The 21,877-nt window shown below is 37.3% G+C and overlaps 1 protein-coding gene across 2 annotated transcripts in view; it reads right to left on the reverse strand.

The window, feature by feature from the left end:
* The window catches only part of ANKFN1 (ankyrin repeat and fibronectin type III domain containing 1), a 390,308-nt gene that overhangs the window by 119,616 nt on the left and 248,815 nt on the right, over nt 1–21,877 (reverse strand). For both annotated transcript variants that reach the window (XM_028836325.2, XM_077971016.1), the window contains 2 exons: nt 11,599–11,793; nt 9,699–9,812 (listed from right to left, as the gene is read on the reverse strand). In XM_028836325.2, the coding sequence (XP_028692158.2) occupies nt 9,699–9,812; nt 11,599–11,793 (309 nt within the window). The remainder of the gene's footprint in view (nt 1–9,698; nt 9,813–11,598; nt 11,794–21,877) is intronic.

The raw sequence follows: 21,877 nt of genomic DNA on the forward strand, positions 1-21,877 counted from the left end.
TCTAGAACCAGAAATACTATTTGATCCAGCAATCCCATTACTGGGTATATACCCAAAAGATTATAAATCATTCTACTATAAAGATACATACATATGTATGTTTACTGTAGCACTATTTACAATAGCAAAGACTTGGAACCAACTCAAATGCCCATCAATGATAGATTGGATAAAGAAAATGTGGTACATATACACCATGGAATACTATGCAGCCATAATAAAGAATGAGATCATGTCCTTTGCAGGGACACGGATGAAGCTGGAAACCATCATTCTCAGCAAACTATCACAGGAACAGAAAACCAAACACCACTTGTTCTCACTCATAAGTGGGAGTTGAACAATTAGAACACACGGACACAGGGAGGGGAACATCACACACTGGGGTCTGTCAGGGGATGGGGGGCAAGGGGAGGGAGAGCAATAGGACAAATACGTAATGCATGTGGGACTTAAAACCTAGATGATGGGCTGATAGGTGCAGCAAACCACCATGACACACATATACCTATGTAACAAACCTGCATGTTCTGCACATGTACTCCAGAACTTAAAGTAAAATTTTCTAAAAAAATTAAAAAAAAAAAAAGAAAACATTTCTCTGAAGAAATGTCTTTTAAAAGACACCTGAACAATCAGTGGGCAAGTGAGTAGGAGAGGCAGTGTACCCAGCACAGGGACCATTGTGTGCAAAGGTCCTGTTGGGGGGGAACTTATTCAAGAGCAAAAAGAAGGCCAATGCTTGTGTAACGTTGCAGGTATGGAAAAGAAATGAAAAAGGCATGATTTCCACCTTCAAGGAACTCGTATCTCAGGAAAAAACTCACATATTCCAAAAACTTCTTAATACTCCGTGGGTCTATAATTTTCCAAATATTATAGGAAGAAGAAGAAATCAATGTCAAGAATAATCCTTCTCCAACTGACATAAAACCTCAGTTTTATATTTGTCTCTAGCCAACTTACACAATTCTTTGAAATACCAGATATACTTCCACAAGTGTTGACTTAAGCTAATGTTAGTCTGAGGTCATGTTTACTGAGCATACAGCCTGAATAAGAAGGAGAAGTGACTTGGAACTTGAATCAAGAGGCCAAACCAACATACTTGCCTACCTACCCCTTTTCTCTCTAAATCCTTTAAAAGGTAAACAAGGTATTTTAAAATGCATCCATTAGCTAGAAAACAAGAAAGGGAGCTATACACACCCTCTTCCCTCTCCCTCATCTCCTCTTGGCAACCACTAATCTGTTCCCTATTTCTATTATCATTTTAAAAGTGTTCCATGAATGGAATTGTATAACATGTAGACTTCTGGGATTGCCTTTTTTACTTAGTAGAATTCTCAGAAGATTCATCCAGATTGTTGTATGTATAAATAGTTTGGTTTTTTAATTGCTGAGTTGCATTCCATGGTATGGATATACCACAGTTTAACCATTCACCAATTTAAGGACATCTGGATTATTTCCAATTTGGCTACTTGGCATAAAGTTGCTGTAAACATTTGTGTACAGGTTTCTCTATAAATGTAAACTTTCATTTTTCTGGGATAAATGCCAAGTGGTAGGATGTATGGTAGTTGCATGTTTAGTTGTTTTTTCTTTTTTTCTCTTTTGTTTGTTTAAGAAATTGCCATTGTTTAAGAAATTGCCAAACAGTTTTCCAGAGGAGTTGTACCATTTTACATTCCCACAATGTATGAGCAATCTAGTTTCTCCAAACCCTTGCCAGCATTTGCTACTGTCACTATGTTTAAACTCTTTGTTACTGTGATAGGCATGTAGTGATAGTTCATTGCAGTTTTAATTTGCATTTCCCTAATGGCAATCCTAATGAGATATTACTATGTAGTGGAACAGGAGTAGAGAATATGCTGAGAGGGAAAATAGGTACTACTCTTGGGGAAATACGTAATACTCTGAAAGGAACATTTGAAAGGAAATGAGAATATGTTGATTGTAAATAATGTAGAAGAGAAAAAAGGTAATTAGAGATATGAAGAAAATACATGGGAAAGGAAATATAATCATAGTACACTGCTTGACTTTGCAACATCAAAAATGTGTACACTCATAATGTATAAACATAGTTGACAATTAAAATAGAAATATAGCTATATTGAGAGAATAAGGGAGTGCAGAGGAGTGCAATATTATGAGAGTTAAGGGCTTTTCTTTTGTAGCTATAATTGCATAGGTATTGACAAATCAAGAAACAGCTGACTGGGTGCAGTGACTCATTCCTGTAATCCCAGCACTTTGGGAGGCCAAGGTGAGTGGATCACTAGAGGTCAGAAGTTCAAGACCAGCCTGGCCAACATGGTGAAACCTCGTCTCATTAGCCGGGTGGTGGTAGCATGCACCTATAGTCTCAGCTACTCGGGAGTCTGAGGCACGAGAATCACTTGAACCCAGGAGGTAGTGGGGGCAGTGATGCAGTGAGCCAGGATCACGCCACTGTACTCCAGCCTGGGTGGCAGAATGAGACTCCGTCTAGAAAAAAAAAAAAAAGCCATAGAAGCTTATTAATTAGATGTAACTGATAGAACTAAAAAAAGTTAAAAGTGGCTGACTCTGAGAAGAGAGTAGGAAGAATGAAGTAAACCACTGCCTATTTTTCATTATAAGCTTTTCAGCACAAATTAAAAAAAATCCCCTATATCACCTGGGACAAAACGATTAAATGTGTATATGAAAAAAGACAGACTCTTAGATTGAGCATATAGATTAACTATATACCCTTTACAAGAGACAAATGCATTGCAAATGTCCTAGAAAGGAGAACAACAGGGAGAGAAAAGACAGCAGGCAATGGAAACATAGACGAAGCAATGTGAACTACAACTGAAATAGAAATCAAGTCAAACTGCATGAAGCAAGACAAATCAAGCAGCTTTTTCAGAGATCAAAGACCAATGGGACAAATACTTTAAGGAAAAATCAGGGTTCTTAAACAATACACATACACATTCATACTTTATAACCTAAAGAGTTTACACACTCTTTTCAAATATCACATATGGCACATATACAACTGATTCAGTAGTTAGCCACAAGTAAGAATGTTAAATTCCCAAAAGGACTGTAGTCCATATTTTTGGATTTTTAAAATATGTGCATAATAAAATTAGACATTAACAATAAAAATACACCAAATAAAATCTGGCCACTTGGAAATTTAAAGTGATTCCTTGAAAAACTCTTGGATTAACATGGAAGTGAAACAAATTACAAATTGTTTACAAATAAATGATACTTACAATACCACATTTTAAACGTTTTGGATATGGACAAAACAGTACTCAGGGGAACATTTATAGCCTTAAACCCATGGATTAGAAAACAAGAAAAATAAAGGAACAAGCAAATTAAGTTTCAAATAAAAGAAAAGCAAAACTGGTAAGGAAATAATAAAGTAAGCCCCTAGAAAGTAGCAGGAATTGGTAACATTAAAACCCAAAATTAATACAATAGAAAATAAGCAAAAAATAGGTTTTATGAATCAAAAAGCTCTCCAAACAAACAAACAAAATAGTCAAATGTTCAATAATTCTAAAAGAAAAGGCACAAAAGCACAAGCTTTTGAAATATTAAAGGGACTATAATCACAGTGATTTAAACATTATGTTCAACAACACTGTATCAATAATCGTAATCCAGATGAAAATGATGATTTCTAGGAAAAATAGAGTAAAATCACGATATAATTTAACATATCTTTCTTAAACAAAATAAAACAAAAACACTTTTACTAAGCTGGTAAGAAAATAAGACCTCTTTAATTTGATAAAGGGTATCTACCAGAAACTTACAGTAGAAGTCATACCTAATGGTAAAATATCATATGAATTTTGCTAAAAGCAGATAAGAGAGTCAGATACCAACTCTCACAGCTACTATTCACAATATAGTGGGAACTGAATTCACATTGATGCTTGTCAAAGAACTGAGATCAGAAAAAGAAAAAAAAATTAGAAAGAGACAAATGCATCCTTCTTAAAGACAATATGCAAAAAAAAAAACCTCATGAGATGCAAGACAATCTACTGATAAAAAGCTATTAGTAAGAGATTTTAGTAAAGCAGCCAATTAATGTTTTTTTAATTAGCAATACTCTTCTATTGTCCCACAACTAAATGTCCTGAAAAGAGAGTTCATTCATAACAGGCACAAAAACTGTAAAATATAGCTAGCATGAAACTCAATAGGAAGTATAGAATATCTATGTAAAGAAAATAATTAGACTGTTCCGAATATATACAATTCAACCTGATTAGGAAGACAGCTCATGGATGAGATTCTCCCCAAATTAATTTAGGAATATGATGTAAATCCAACAAATAAGATTTTTTAAAGTGAACTTGACAGGCCAATTCTAAAATTCATTTGTAAGAGACAATGTGTGTGAATAATAAAGACATTTTGCAAAAGATTGTAATGGTGAGGAACTTGCCTTACCAGATGTTAAAATATACTGTAAAATTACAGTATACATGATAGCAACACTGGTATAGACAGATCAATGGGACAGTGTGTGAATCCACAAACTGTCCCTTCTGCTTCTAGTTAACAATACTAGAAAAATATTCTCCAGATAAAAGAGAGACACATATAAGGATTGTAACATTATATAACAGAAAAAATTAAAATAACCAATATCCATCCATAGGAGAATGATTATACCTTTCTGTGGAATAGGAATATTATACAACTGTAAGAGAAGTCAAACACATTTACATAGATGTGTAATTTATACTGTTGAACTGTAAAAATATCACTGAGTGGAAAAAACTCCAGTTGTAGGATTAGAAAAACAATATAATATTTGTATTAGAGCACACAAACAAAACTATAAATCTTTGTACATATCCATGTGCATATATGTATCGAAAAAGAATTTGTAAGGACATACATCAAACTCACTACAGACTTTGAGGTATGAATATGATTGGAAGAAGGGCGAAGGACTTTGACCTTTTTTTTTTTTTTTTCTTGAGATGGAGTCTCGCTCTGTTGCCCAAGCTGGAGTGCAGTGGCACGATCTCGGCTCACTGCAAGTTCCACCTCCCAGGTTCACACAATTCTCCTGTCTCAGCCTCCCAAGTAGCTGGGATTACAGGCGCCCACCACCACACCTGGCTAATTTTTTGCATTTTTTAGTAGAGATGGGGTTTCACCGTGTTAGCCAGGATGGTCTCCATCTCCTGACCTCATGATCCGCCCACCTCGGGCTTCCAAAGTGCTGGTATTACAGGTGTGAGCCACTGCGCCCGGCCTGACTTTTATATGTATATATATTCCTATACAATATTGTTTGAGGGTTAACATTTTGTTAAATGATGAAAATGCAGAAAAGCTGTTCTTGACAATATACATTATTGGAGAAAGGTTTTGAGGTGGTTTACAAGACGGTTGGAGAATAAATTGGCCGGATCCTAACAACTCAGCAACTAGTGAATGAAAGTAGGATGAGTAAGGATGTAGAAGCCTTAGCAGCTTAGAAGAAGTGACTCTTGAGCAGTGTTGCCTTTCATTTTTCATCCTCTCATCCCCACCAGACTTGTTATTTTTCTCCATCATACATTTAGTCACTAACCCCACTTTCATGTTTTCACCCCAACACAAAAAATGTTAATCCACTAAATTTCATGTCCTCTAGACAACATTTCCTGCTCCTCCTCATTGTTCTCATCTGCAAACCTTTGGCCTCCTCCTCACCTCTCTTTCCCCAAAGAGGCTAAAGAAAGTTATAAATACTTTTGCTTTGTGGAATTGTATCACTTCAGTCTAGTAATGAAGGTAGCTACCTCATACCTATGATCAGATTAGTCCTTCAATAATTAAACATAGAAATAATTATATTCTTTAATGGAATGCATTTTTCTTGATAGGTAACTATCCACTCAACTACAAGGTGTAGGAGGAAAAAACAGAAAGGGTATAAAGAATACATAACACAGCAATGGGCACCCACGCTCTGTAAGGTCAGGGTTTTCTCCAGTCTTGTAGAAAAGATGGTCCAAGTCATCAGGTTATGATCAAGTTCTCATTATTATTATTATAAATGATCGACCCTGAGGGTTTTAATGTCCCAATGGTAGACTCTCCTTCCTAGAAGCTGAAATGCCCTTATACACCTCCCTGGAATTTTTTGGCTGCTTCTCCTGAGAAAGAAACTGAAGGTGGTAGTTGGCAGAGATAGGGGCCTGGTCTCTGCAGAAGCAGATACACTATGAGCTCCTGAAGGGCCCTGGCAGTTTCTGCAAGGAGAGATGCTTTTTACTTTAAAAAAACGTCATCAAATGACTAGCAGTTAAACAATCTGCTATTACAAGTCTTTGTAGGAAGGAACTAGGGTGGTGGTTTCTAATCTGTTAGGGAATGAGGTAGGAAAAGACGCGGGCAAGGGTACCACCCAGAACCCGGGTACTGCACACAGGCAATGCAGCAACTACTGCAGCATGTTGTAATTAGCAAACCCCAATGTGTAGCCACTTCCAGGCCTGATTAAGAAAAAAAAAAAACAAAAACAAAAAACTAGAAAATGTTACATCTTGTGGATGGAAAAGAGGTATTGTACTGCACCTCTTTCAGGATGCTTTCCTAACCATCCCCCGACCCTGCAAGGAGCAGTAAAATCACTTTTGCAAATATTTTCTGCCTCAGGCCTGCAAAGAAATGACATAATCTGCAAATGAGAGGTTCAGGCAGGTGACCCAAGGCAGTGAGGAGAAAATGTGGAACAAAGTTCTGGCTATTGTCCAAAGCATCAAAGCATCTGAAACAACTACAGGTTTTCCTCTGTCAGCCATAAAAATGGGTGAGATGAGACCAAAAGATGCAAACCTCCTTTGAATCCAAGGAGAAAACACCGAGAAACAGACAGTAGCTCTCCTAGCCCTGTTTTACTGCATTCAGGGGGAAATTCAGAAAAAATCACATGGGTCTCACTGAAAACTGTTTCCTAGATTTGATGTGGAAATTGATGCCTTTAATCTCCAAGCTGTGATGGCAGTTGGCCTGGTGCATGTCCCCATGGTGTGAAGAAAACTTCAAAAGAGATGCTCTTAAAAAGATGTCTACATATCAGCGAACTCTTATAAAACAATATGTTGATGCATTGAGTGTAAACAAATGAGAAACAGAAGGATTTAGATTTCCTTTCAAATATACCCTAGCTTAAGCATGAAGGAGGAAAACATTGAGTTGTCAAAATAGGCTTGAGGTTTTGCTGAACCCAGAAATTCTGGAGAATAGTCTGAGATGTTTTTGCCAAACCCTGAATACCGCAGGGGCAAACTTTCCCTCTAACCAATTAGATAATTGTCATTTCATTCTGTAGATTTCCCAGTTGTTTCTTCTTTTTCTTTTCTTTCTTTTTTTGCAAATAAAATGATTATCCTGTCTCAGGGTAATTTTGCTAATATTTTCATAGTTAAATAATGATTTCAACCCCTGAATTAAAAACTGCACTGCTGTCCCTGTGGATAGAGTAGTCTACCAGCTGTTCTAAATAACCCTTGAGAGTGGTCGGGTTAAGGACTCAATTTATGACCTTATAAATTAACACAAGGAAACCTACTCCATAATGCAACAGACAATTCTATTTATAATGCTTAATTAATCCCCTCCAGTCTCTAACAGAACCCACTTGTGACCTTTCATTTCAACCTCACCCAAATGCAAGTCTCCTGAAATGAGAAGTGTTAATATGTGAATGCGGATAGAATTTGCCAGCATTATGGGTAAGTATTAAATTGCTGACAGTCTGGACACACTGGTTCCTGATAGCTCACTCATCAAAGTAAGAAGGAAATGTCAAGGTGGGCAGCACTGATGAAACTCTTCATCAAAATCCTGAGCTGGAGAGAGGCAGAAAGAAAAGAAAATACCCATATCTAACATTGTCTACAAACACTTGCTCTGAATTTCAGTCTTGGCAGAACAGACAACCAAGAGAAGGTATCAGAGCTGTTTCAAAGGATGGCTGTGGGGGGCCATCCTGGGTGGTTTCATTTATCTGCTGTCCTTACTACCCTAAGGCTGGTTTCTCTTAGACTGATACAGAAAATCCAGGGATAATCAATTCAATGCTGCCTTATCTAAAGTATTACAAACACAGTGGCGTTATCTGGAAAATTCTAAGTACCCAAGAAAGCTACAGGGTGTGGGCAGAGTAAAGTTTGCAGAGACATATGAAGTTCCCCCGAGGGACAGTCCTGAGAAGGAGAAAGGAAGGCATGTTCACCACTTGGACATGTTTGTGGGCAGAGAGAGCCATAGTGACCTGAATGCAAAGAAAGTCCACACTGTAGCCTGGAACCCTGGAATATGTGTGGAGAGTTTTATCAGCGTTTAGGGCTGTTCAGTGTAATTCCATACATCCTTGTGAATCCAGAAAATAGCTTTCCTTTTTTGTTTCTCGTATTCAAGAGTCAGCATAACGTGATGAATCTGGCTCTGTTGTAAGCATTTAGGCAAATTCCTTAACTTCTCATTGCCTCTGTTTTTCCATCTGCAAAGTTGGAATCATAACAATACTTGTCTCATGAGATCATTGTGAGGATTAAATAGAGTTAAAACTTTAAACGGCTTTAAATGGTGCCTGGTGCATAGTAGGTGCTATGTAAGCATTAGATGTTATCATCACAATACTTCTGCAGTACCTTTTTCCTCTGGGCTTTCCTTTTCTTTTCCCAGTGCTGCCATCGTAGCCAGGTCAGGCTGTTATGATTTCCTTTTGAATAGGTTCATAATTCATTCCTTATTCTAAATCTGTATTTCTCTCAATAAATCATACACAGTATTACCACTCCAATCTTTCAAAAGTCTACCTCTGATCCTGTCCCTACCTTATTCAATGGTTCCGCAGAATTCATCACATAAAGTCTAAACTCCCTAGCCTTAATTTCAAGCCTCATTCCATCCTTATCTGTTGATCCTAGTTTCCTTCTTTAATCTTAACATCTTACTGCACCTTCTCATGACCCTACGCTCATTTGGAGCCATGCTATTTTCTATTCCCTCTACTTGTTCCCTTAGTTTGCTCTACCTGTTCTGGTATGTTCTTGTTTTTATACCTGTGTTCATTGTCCTTTCCATTTGGAATTTACTTTCCCCCTAGTATCTTCCAGTCCAAAGCCTATTTATCCTTCATAGCCAGGCCTGAATGCCACCTCCACCCCAGGGGACCCTTACTGATCCCACCATTTTATCTTCCATTTGTTCTTTCCTGACCTCCAATGTCCTTTATCTGCATTTCTGAAAAACCTCAACCCTGTTACCTGGCTTTAGTTCTTTTTTTTTTTTTTTTTTTTTACCGCTATTTAGTATGTTCCATATCACAGCCCCTCAGATCCTTGGATCAAGTCTGATTCTTCAGTGTTTCCTACTCAGACCTGTCCCCAGCCCTACGCTGTGCATAGAGCAGGACCTCTGCAGACATGAATGAAACAGTAATTGAGGGGCTTGAAATGACAGCCTGGTCTTGTGGTTCTTCCTTTCTGTGACATTCTCAGTCACTTGATTGTTCCTTTACATGAGCGCCTATGGAAATATTTCAACTCCAAAAGTCAATGGGATAAACACGTTCCTATCAGCAGGAAAAACACACACAAAAAAATGCACAATTGATTCTCAAATAGCAGATGCTTTTTTAAGAAGGAGTGATGAAAAAAATGCCTTGGGTCCAGTACCTTTATACCTGGTAACTACAGCTGCATTGACGCTAAGAGGTTCTTGGAAGCTGACAGTGAGTGATGTGCTGCTGGTTACCATGAGACAGACATTGGTTGGCATCTCAGGGGCTCCTGGGACAGAAGGAAAAACACAAGGATCTTAACACAGCAAATCCTTTTCAAACAACGTTCCTCCCTCTTCAAAGGATACCCTGAAATACACACTATGGAAACATTTGTTTGTAGAGCCTAATAGCTTTTGCTTTTGAACATTTTCATTAGATGTCTCAATGGCTTTTATTTGTTGCCATTGGGGTCTTATTTGAGCAATAGAACATTTTCCGAAAAGGTAAATAATACCAGTTAAGCCTTCCTAAAGCATCCTGCAAACATGATAGGAGATTGGGCTGGATCAGTGAAGAGAAGGGCAGGAAGGGATAGCAGGATCCTACATTGTCTGTGGACGCCCTTATGTTTTGTAAAGTACATCGTTTCACTGGAGGCTTTTTGCAGCCCTGCTAGGTAGGAAGGGCAAGTAATGGCACCCTCACTTTTGGTGTGAGGAAACCGCAGCCCCAAGTGGCCAAATTCCTTGTTCAAGAACACAGTGAAGACAAACAGCCAGGATGACAGCCCCTGGCTTCAGATGCCTACTTCTGGGCTCTTTCCAGTATTGATAGAATTCTAACTCACCTTGCTCTCAGGCTTTCTCCTATTACAAATGAGCAGTATTTTCTGAGAAAAAAATTTATGGGTGGATGTCATGTCCACTAACCTCAGGTTTTAAAGGACTCCTGATGGCTTTTGGTATTGCTTAACACGTAGAAGGTGTTTTATAATTTAGAAAATTACAAAAATTGACATCAAGTCTGAAAATATGTCTGTTTCTAGTATTACGCTGTCCTAAATGGGGAACAATAGCAAATGCATTTATTAAAGCAAGTGCTGAATCTCTTTAAACAAACCCATGCACCCTCCAGCCTTGCTGGAGAGTGTTGATGCTGAAATCAAACTTTCATTAATGTTGCTAAGTTATTTGCTCCAAGAGAAAGGATTAGGCCTAGATTTGGTACTTAGTGTACAGTAGTACTTAAGAAAACATCATCACTGTCTTTGGTCTTTGTCTACATCACAACTAATGTTCCTACAGCAGAGGCAGAGAATTTTCAAACTAATGAAATTTCCCTTATATTTAAAATTTCAAGCCTAATTTTTTGTTGTTGCTGTTTAGATAAGATCTCCTTCTAGAATGAGAGTTTAATATTTCACAAGTGTTTGAATTTTATATTTTGTTTTTATATCAGGAGCTACACTCAGCATTACTTTCCGGTGCTAATGAGTATTATCCAAAAAGAAGGCTTTTCTTAAACTAACAAAAAGAATTGGTAAAGAGAATGGAAGTGCAGACAAAAGCATAATTCTTGAGTTGACTGACTGTTCTTTTCGGTTGCCTGTGTTAACTGAAGTTCACTTTATAGCTCTATATAAAAAATGCAGTGGAGAGTTGAAAACAACTTAAACTTGAGCTTGAAGCAGAAACTGGACAAACAGGCAAACAAATACTTTTCCACCTCCTTATCCCAAAATATAGCCACCTAGGGCATCAGACCATCCAGGTCATTAGGCGTTAGGGCATAGTGGGTGGAAAGTGCTAGATGAGTGTGACATGGTGGAGAGAGGCCAGAGGCATGAAGCCTCATGGCTGTGGTCAGAGCACCCATCAGGAGCCAGAAACTCAAGCAAGACAAAAGACCCTTTGACAGCCTCTCAGAGCCCTTGCTCCACACAGGCTGACAACGGCCATCCATGACCCTGTAGAGCTGAAAAAAAAAAAAAAAAAAATCATTAAAAGAAGGCCTGGCTGTCTCAAACTGAAGCTCAGTCTAGTGAAACGTAGACGTTTTCTGCTTATACTCACTGGCATGCTCAAAGCCTGTTTTCATGCGTCTGTAGAGCCGATACCTCCACTCCCAAGCTTTCAGCTGTTTCTCTTTCTCTGTGTTGTCCAGAGTGAATCCTTCATTCTCCACCTGGGCAGACAGTTCACTCACCCGCTCCTGGGCTTCCTGGACCAGTGTGTTGAGGTGCATTGCTCGGCTTTCCAGGCTGACAACTAAAGGGAAAGAAATGGGATTACTTCTTTCTTGCTGGGGAAATGCTGCTTCATTGGAAGGATATATCCCAGAGTCTACTATGATTTGGAAAAAAAAAAAAATGCCTGGGAAAAGTGGGATCTGTGTTTGTTATCAAGTACCTTACTATGATAAGGTCTAATTAGTGACACTTGCGATCAGATTAAGTGGTAAATTCATCACATTAATATATTCCCATTGCTCTCTGGCCCTCCTATAACACGCACTTCAATTAGCTGCTTAACTCAGCTAATTAGAATTCCACCATCAAGTACCCAAAAGGACCACTTCTCATCCAGAGAGTACACATTTGTTGCCATGACCTCCGGAAGGACAAACACGAAGGGGCAAAACTCCGTACGGCCAGGAAGACCCTAGGAAAAGTCATCCATGAGGCAAGTTGCATTCTGATGAAGTTCTGTTTTGTTTTTGGTAGAACCTGATTCAGATTTTCTGCCTTTAACACATTCTTCCCAGCTTATAGACATTTTTGTATGTGTATCTTAGAGGCATAGTTTTATTATTGTTAATCAACGTATTTATTGCTTACAAAGAGTTCCACTACTGCTGCCACAGTTGAGCTAGTGAGTTCTGATGACTGGCTGACTTGAATGTGATCAGAAATTGATCTTTGATTGTGGTATAATGGTAGGAATGATCTCCAGAGATACCAACGCTCAAAAGGATAAGTTCTATAAAGCCCCTCTTGCTGAGAGAGGTTGGAGAGCATGCTATTTCTATTTTACCCAATATGTGATAGTCTTCTTTGGTTTACATCACATTGTTTAGCCATCCTGCCCTTGTGTTCATGTCAATGAATGGCAAGGAACATTTCCCTTTCTTGTGGTGAGCAGTGAGGCTGCCTCTTATGATCTCCTCATGGCTGTTATGCACATGAGGGCCTGCCATGATGGTCACTTGGTCACTTCAGAGCCCCTTCTGGTTAACTGACAAAAGATGGCCTCAGCATGGGAATATGGTAGGGGATAACCAAGTAACCAAGTAAACCCGAATAAAGTCCTGCAGATCTGTTGCTGAAATGTGTTTGACACTCCCTGTGACCAAAACAATATTTCTCTCTGGTGGGTGGGAAAGAAATATAACTATTTCATACTTCTAATTAAGGGGGAATATATTGTGAAGATAACTCAAGTGAAAATTTGTTAGGTGTATTTTGAAATGGAAATTAGGTGGTTATATATTCATATTCTCTGTGTTCATAGGCATGTTTGCATTAATTACAGGAAATGAATACTAATTTATTATTGCCTCTGTGCACCATCAGTCTAAACTTATTTACAGATGAGGTCAATGAAAAATGAGTTGAGTCTTTTTTCTTTTTCTTTCTTTCTTCTTTCTTTTTAAAGTTGCTGTTTAGAACACTCAGGACTGTGTTTCGCTGCAGATTTGTCATGGTTAATGAATGTTGCTGTAGCAGTCAATCATGTACTCTAAATACTGTCACACTTTTTTTTTAAAAGCCTCAGTCATGAGCCATGACAGAAAAATAAACAAATAAATATAAAGCTAAAAAACTCTTTCACTGAGCAGCTACACTATGCAGAATCCCTGGGGAAGGCTAAAGGAGGCCAGAATAAATGATAATATAAGTGCTGTGGACGTAGGGAAGCAATGATGGGGTATGAACGCAGAGGTTCTGGAGAAAAAAAATACACACACACACACGCGGGCGCACACTCCAGTGGAAAAATTGGCAATATTAGTAGCCTCAAGGTGCAATTTCCTGGAGCAGTGAGATTGACAAGTCAGTACTAAATGCTGTTAATTTAACTAACTTCAGATTAATGGTAGAGTCTGCTATGACTGAAGCCCTCAAACACAGTCTCATTATAGCCTTGCTGGGAAGGTCCTAAATATAGGCATTGACAGTTTAAAACAAATTCGTATACATTTGTGTATTTTTAGACATAGGTTAGGCGTCAGAGTTTGTGTCACAGTTTTCAGGTTGATTAATTGACCCAGTAACTGCACTCTCTACCCACTCCCCCCTCCTTCTTCCACTCCAAATTATAGAGAAAATGGGGGAATTGTCCTTGTTAAGTTATCCAGTGAGCTTTTTATTGTATGCCTGATGTTTGAATTGCATGCATGCGTCAACACTTGGGTGATAGACACATGATTTATAAAAATAAATTTTTCTAATACTATGAAATCCCCCCTATTAATTTTTATATCCACAACAGTTATTACTGGTATGAATTCCAGGTGGCATTTCAGATGGACAGCTTCTCTTGAGCTATGCTTGGCTCCTTCTGACAATTTTTCTGCTTTCCCTAGAGCCACACATTTTGTTTCTGCATTTTCCCTTTCCTTCTAGGCTTTAGATGCAATTTGCGTTATAATGGTAAAGGAATTCCACCTCTTCAAGATAATGCATTTTGCCTCTTCAGAAACTTAAAGACAGAATTTTATAGCTGGGTGAGCCCTGCAAGATTATTTAGATCCCAGTGCACCTCAAACTGGGATATCTAAACTCTAACGTAATATGGTAGTGATGGTGGGTGAAGTAGGGGGAGAAATGATCATCTCTAAAAACACAATAGGAAAGAATGTGTCTTCTTGGAGCATCTAATTTTACGTGCAGATTTTGATTAAGCATATTATTTAGAAATTAAATAGGTCTATTATGGAGAAGAATGGAAAGTGTTTTCAAAAATTGAAGATTTTGAAAAAAGGGAAACTTGGTAAAACTCTATCCCTTTTTTCCAGGTTAAGTCCACAGGTGCCCTTGAGACTATCATTTGCATCTGTTGTGAAAAGTAATTGCATGCACAAGTCAGAGAAGGACTGACTGAGCCACTGGTTTCCAACCATTTCAGCAAGCAAATCTTTATTTATTTTTTCCAGTGGATTTTTTTAATAGCCTAATAAAACACCCTCTTTTGAAAGTTTTTTTTTTGTCTACCAAACCAGCTGACTTATAAAGTGATCAGGTTTCTCCCTATTATTAACGACGTATATAACCATCAATAGAAGCAGCATCTGTTCAGAATGAGATAATCAACCTAACAAACTGGGTTAATAAATTTTAAGTAGAAGCAAGTAAATGTGATAATTATATTAGACTGTGTAGTTTATCTTGAGTAATGGTGTGATAGTTAGGCTTTTTGGAAGCTTGAAAATTGTTCTGGGAATCCCATTTCTATTTTTGCCACCCTGGAATGGGGGCATATTCTTTTCTTTTCTTTTTTTTTTTTTTTTTTTACAATTGAGAAATCATATTAAATAAATCATTATCAATTTTTTTATAATGTTTCAAGCCCATTCTTTGTTGATAGCCTCCACATTTACATGGTTAAGTCATTGTTGCTGTGTTTCTTACCTATGACATTATTTTTATCTCCTTTCATTTGTGGATCTTAAGATGTTGCAGAAGGTTCATTCCTGTACCCCAATACAGATTCACTTCCTTTAGCTTCCTTTTCTAGCACCAATATGCTTTAAAAAAATGCACAAACAACAAGCAGTGACAGTGGCCAATTCCTCCAATGTCCAGATTAATAACTGTAGCATGCTAAAGAAAGGTGTGTGTAAATAGCTGGAGATGGTGTATGGTCCAGAGTCCAGCATAAAATGTATTTCCTTTCTGAGCATTCCCTCCATTCCCCTAACCCGAATACATGCATTAGAATGTAGCAAAACCCTTTGGAAACTTCCGTTAGCTAACTGTAAACTCATCTGTTGCCACAAGTGCAAAGGGGTAGGATGTGAACCAGTATATCACAAAGCTCTTTAGCCACATTCGTTGGCGACAGAACACAAAAGGAAAAAATTCCTAAGTATACACATCAGTCTGTCTCTACTTTTTATAAAACTGGAATAAAATGGAAAAGTGCCATTTTTACTAATCCTAATTGAATTTTAAATGTCCTTTTGACACAAAAAGGTATATACATGACACAGCTACACAACCTGTTTTCAACTGGACGACAAGTATCAAAACCCTGGGGATGCATGGGGTAAAACAAGATTGGTCAGGAAAAGAGAATTGTTCCTATAACTGGTAATCTGACATGATGTCCTATTGGCATTAAAAAAAAAAAGGTAAATTTTCAGTCTATTCAAGTTTGTTTTCATGGTGTTTTATCCCTCTTGATAAAAAAAAAAAAATCAGACTTTTGTAACTTGTGTATCAGAATCAGTGGTGTCAGAATATCTATAATGATCAGGTTCATTGTCACTAACATCTGGTGTTACAGAAGTGTAACTATTACCCTCTGGATTTGATGGCAGAATGGGGACATTTTCAACTTCCTTATTTTAAAGATGAAGAAATTGAGACCCAGGGAGATGGGATGACTTATTCAAGATCTTCATCTAAACCTTAAAGAACTCGGTGGATTTTCTCTAAACCAAATAGAACACAGATCAACCTATTATTGATATATTGCAATTTCTTGATTGTTATCTATTTGGTATGAAATTGGTGAACTCAGTTTGACTGGTTGGTTTGATTTAGAAAATAGAAAGGCTATGTCTGTTTTTATCATTCCTGCCCATCCACTTCTCTTTTTCTTGGATTCATTTCCCTTTCACTTCCACCCACAGGACACTTTTCCCTGGAGGCCATACTCCTGATCTCTTTGCAAGGTTTGGTCTTTTCTCTCATTGCAATTGGTCCCTTCTCCAGCCAAGCAGCTGTCCCTCTGAGCAGCCATGCCAGCACAATGGAGGGTCTGTGACTGTGTGGTAAGCAGTCGGCAGGGGCAAGACCAGTCGGTGGCTCCTGAAACAGGCTCTGTGCTATTGTGGTGTTTAATTATCAACAGCATTTCTACCTCCCAGTGCTTCTGAGTGGATATTTGTTATAAGACCTACCCAGCTAATTAACTACGGGATGGGGTGGGGGGTGGCGCGGGAACTTTGTGTTCAAAGAATACAATTAGAGTTACTGTTTAAATTCCGAGATAAATAATGATCAGGGATTGAAGGGATTTTCTTCACCATTAGAATCTAACCTATGGATTGCCACTTACAGTACAGTTTCTTAATTTTGCCCTTGCCTGCAATTGCTAAATTTGGGCCCGGTTGATAATTGCTTAAAGCTTGAAAATACAACGAGTGTAAAATGTAAACTAATTTTAATTTTTAAGGATTTCAGGGAGCAATTTATTTGGTTTGCTTGAAAAAGACGGACATATTTATCCATTACTAATGATGTGCCATTTTTCGATTTAGTGACAGCTTTTCCATTATTATTGGTATGTTCCTCTTTTTTAATGATGATAAAATGAGGCAGTAAGACAATCATTTCATCTCAGAGTTAGAAGGAAACCTTCCAACCAACCTCAGATACCTCTCCTTAAGTACCCTTGGTCCTGTATAATTTCCTGCATGAGGAGAACTCACTGTTTACTGAGATGACCTTGTCCATTTTCATACAACTCCGAATTGGAAAGGTTCCTTATCCTGAACTGAAATTTGCTTTCCTATTACAGTCATGTGTCACTTACTGACTGGGGTATGTTCTGAGAAATGCATCGTTAGGCAATTTCATTGTTGTGCAAACATTACACAGTGTACTTACACAAACCTGGCAGGTACAGCCTACCACACATCCAGTCTATATGGTATAGCCTATTGCTTGCTCCTAAGCCACACACCTGTACAGTATGTTGCTGTACTGACTATCGTAGGCAGCTGTAAGACAGTAGTATTTGTTTATCTAAATCTATTACAACATAGAAAAAAGTACACTAAAAATACTAAAAATATGGCATAAAGGATAAAACATGGTAGAGTTATATAGGGCATTTACCCTGAACGGTGCTTACAGGACTGGAGGTTGCGCTGGGTGAGTCAGTGAGTGAGTGGTGAGTGAATGTGAGGACGTAGGACATCACTGACACTATTGTAGACTTTATAAATACTATACAATTAAGCTACACTAAATGTAGAAAAAATTCTTTCTTCAATAATAAATTAGCATACCGTAAGTCTTTTGCTTTATAAACTTTTAAAAACTTTTTGAGTCTTTTGTAATAACAGCTTAAAACACAAACAAACAGTACCACTGTACAAAAATATTTTCTTTATATCCTTATCCTATAAGCTTTTTAAAAATTAAAAAAACAATTTTAAACCATTTTTGTTAAAAATTAAGACTCAAACACACACACTAGCCTACACCTATGCCTAGGGTCAACATTTTCAATATCACGGTTTTCCACTTCCACATCTTATCCCACTGGAAGTTCTTAAGGGGCAGTAACACGCATGGAGCTGTCATCTTTCATGGTAACAATGCCTTCTTCTAGAGTACCTCCTGAAGAACCTGAGGCTGGTTTACAGCTCATCATTTTTTTAATAAGTAGAAGGAGTGCACTCTAAAATAAGGATAAGTATAGTAAATATATGAAACAGTAACATAGTAGTTTAGTGTCATTATCAAGTAGTGTGTCCTGTACATAATTGTATGTGCCATACTTTTATATGACTGGCAGCACACTAGGTTTGTTTAAACCAGCATCACAACGAACATGTGAATAATGCATTGCACTGTGGTGTTATGACAGCTACAACATCATTAGGCAATAGGAATTTTTTAGCTCCCTTACAATTTTATGGGACCACCTCCATATACATAGCTTAGCGTTGACTGAAATGTTATGCGCGTGTGATTGTACTTCCAAACTGCAAGCAATGCGGTAAAAGGGCTTTGGGGTCCTATAGATCAAGCACTGCCCTTACATATGGGTGATCCTAACCAGTTACTCTGCTATATTGAGCCCAGGTTTCTCATTTGCAAAACTGGCATTATAATAGCACTTGTCTTATAACTTGTAACAAACTAATGATAATCTTTACATAGAAGACTCTCTTAGTGGAGGTTTGCTTATTATTATTGCCTCCATTGATCTTATATTTTTAAAAGCACACAAAATAAATCAAAATACTTGTTTTATAAAATAACTCTATGTTCTTCCATCAAAAACCCCTCTTGCCTCAAATAAAATTTTTCCATCCTAGTTACTGTTCAGACATATATACTAGTAAGTGACAGCAATTTCAACTCTGTTATTTCAAGGCAGAAAACAAGGTCACTTAGATTTGAACCTTGCATTGTAACGAATATACTCTGGGCAGTTAATAAAATTTATTTTTGCTGATTATAAGCGACAACCTTCTAACAACTTCACCACTGACTTGTTTTAAGGTAGGAATGACAAACAAAGCAATGTAGGGGAATTCTAAAAATTAAATATTTTTAATTAGAAAACTCTTATACCAGAGAAACACAAAACTTGGTTCCAATTTACCCGTCTTAAGATTCAGGACGCAAGACTTATTTTGGCTTCACTGAGGTCTCAAGTTGTTATTACATTTTCAGATTTTCCCAGGGACATTGAGATGTGGTTCCAAAAAGGTTTTAGAGATCTGGAGATTAAATGTTTCATTTTAATTACTGTGAAACTTTCTTCTCCTACAACTTATTACACCCAGACATGGGGATCTGAAGTGTTCTCTGCAACTTTCCAGCGGAATGTTGACTCACAAAGTCCTTATATAACTTAGATTGTAACTGGTGATTTCTTAAGAAGCCAGACCAAATGACACAGAAAGGAATTTTTGGTACTCATCAAACTCAAAGGGGAAAATGGACATCTTCTCTAAAAGCACAACATGCAAGACACTTGAGTGGATTATTTGGGAAATTCAAAGGAGATTGCCCCATGACATCACTGGAGGTTTAAGTAATGAAACAAGATAACCATGTCTTCTGCCAATATTTTCAGTGCTGTCCATAGACGTATAGTGTGAGCCACATCATTTAAAATTTTAGTCATGACAATAAAAAAGCAAAAAGAAATAGGTGAAATTAATTTTAATAATATATTTTACTTAACTCGATATAACCAAAATGCTACCATTTCAACATGTAATCAATATAAAATTTATTAATTTTATATTTTATGTTATTTTTGGTACTAAGACTTTGAAATCAATGTAATTTTATATTTAGAACACTTATTCATTTGCACTAGACACATTTCTTTTTTAAATTTTATTTTATTATAAATTGATAATAATATCATATGTATTTATGGGATACAAAGTAATGTTACGATTTGTGAATACAATGTGGAATAGTTAAATCAAGCTAACTAGACATATTCATCACCTCAAATATATATCATTTTTTTTTTGTGGTGAGAACATTTGGAATTTACTCTTTTACCAATTTTGAAATGTACAACACACTGTTATTTACTATATTCATGACATAGTGCAATAAATTTAATAAAGCCAATTATTTCTCCTAACTGAGATTTTGTACACTTTGACTATCATGTCCCCATTGTCCCTAACCCCCTGACTCTGTAACCACCGTTCCACTTTCTGCTTCTATGAGTTCAATCGTTTTAGAGTCCACGAGACTCTAAATAAATGAGAACATGAGATATTTGTCTTTCTGTGCATGGCTTATTTCACGTAGCACCATGTTCTCCAATTCCATCGATTTTTGTCACAAATGACAACATTTCCTTCCTTTTTAAAGGCTGAATAGTATTCAACTATGTGTGTATATATATATATATATATATATAAAATATATAACATTTTAAAAATCCACTCGTCTGTTAATGGATACTTAGGCTGATTTCATAACTTAGCTATTGTGAATAGTGCTGCAGTGAACATGAAGTGCAGACATCTCTTTGACAAACTGATTTCAAATCTTTTGGGTAAATACCCAGAAGTAGGATGACTAGGTCATATGGTAATTCTATGTTTAGGTTTTTGAGGAACCTCCACTCAGTTTTCATAATGGCTGTGCTAATTTACATCCCCACTAACAGCGTACAAGCGTTTCCTTTTCTCCATATCCTCACCAACACTTATCTTTCATCTTTTTGATAATAGCCAGTCTAACAGGTGTTAGATGATATCTCATTTCTCATTGTGATCTTAATTTGCATCTTCCTGAAGATTAGAGGTACTGATCACTTTTTCCCATAAATCTGTTGGTTATTTGTATGTCTTCTTTTAAGAAACCCTATTCAGGTTCCTTGCTTATTTTTACTTTTATTTTTATTTTTGAGTTGGAGTCTCACTCTGTCGCGAGGCTAGAGTGCTGTGGCACAATCTCAGCCCACTGCAACCTCTGCCTCTCATGTTCAAGCAATTCTCCTGCCTCAGCCTCCCGAGTAGCTGGGATTACAGCCGCCCGCCACCATGCCCAGTTAATTTTTGTATTTTTAGTAGAGACAGAGTTTCACCATGTTGGCCAGGATGGTCTCAGTCTCCTGACCTCATGATCTGCCCGCCTTGGCCTCCCAAAGTGCTGGGATTACAGGCGTGAGCCACTGCACCTGGCCACCTATGTTTAAATTGGTTTATTTATTTTCTTCCTGTTGAATTGAGTTCCTTACATTTTTTGGACATTAACCCCTTACTGGATGTACAGGTTGCAAATATTTTCTCCCAATACACAGGTTGCCTCTTAACACTGTTGTTTCCTTTGCTGTGAAAAAGTTTCTTAGTTTGTTTTAATCCCATTTGCCTACTTCTGCTTTTGCTATCTGTGCTTTTGGGATCATATGCAAAAAATCATTGCCTGGACTAATGTCATGTAGTTTCTCCTGTATACTTTCTTCTAGTAGTTTTACAGTTTCTGGCTTTATATTTATGTCTTTACTCCATTTTGAGTTGGTTTTTTTATATGGTATGAGATAAGGGTCCAATTTCATTCTTCTCCATGTGGATATCTAGTTTTCCCAACACCATATATTGAAGAGACTATTCTCTTTCCATTGTATGTTTTTGGTACTTTTGTTGAAAATCAATTTACCATCCATTCATGGTTTCATTTCTGGGCTCTCTATTCTGTTCCATTGGTCAATGGAAGAGATATATTTCAAATGTTTGATAGTCATATGTGGCTAGTGGATTCTGTGTTGGACAGTGTAGTTTTAGAGCATAAAATTATACAAATTTTAAAAAGTGCTTCTATTGGTAAGTGTTTTGGAATACAAACTATATAACTAACGGGTAAAATATTTAAATTCTTTACCAGGAACTCTTGGGTCATTTTATTTTGTT

The sequence above is a fragment of the Macaca mulatta genome, chromosome 16 (assembly GCF_049350105.2).
Source record: "Macaca mulatta isolate MMU2019108-1 chromosome 16, T2T-MMU8v2.0, whole genome shotgun sequence".
Lineage (NCBI taxonomy): Eukaryota > Metazoa > Chordata > Mammalia > Primates > Cercopithecidae > Macaca > Macaca mulatta.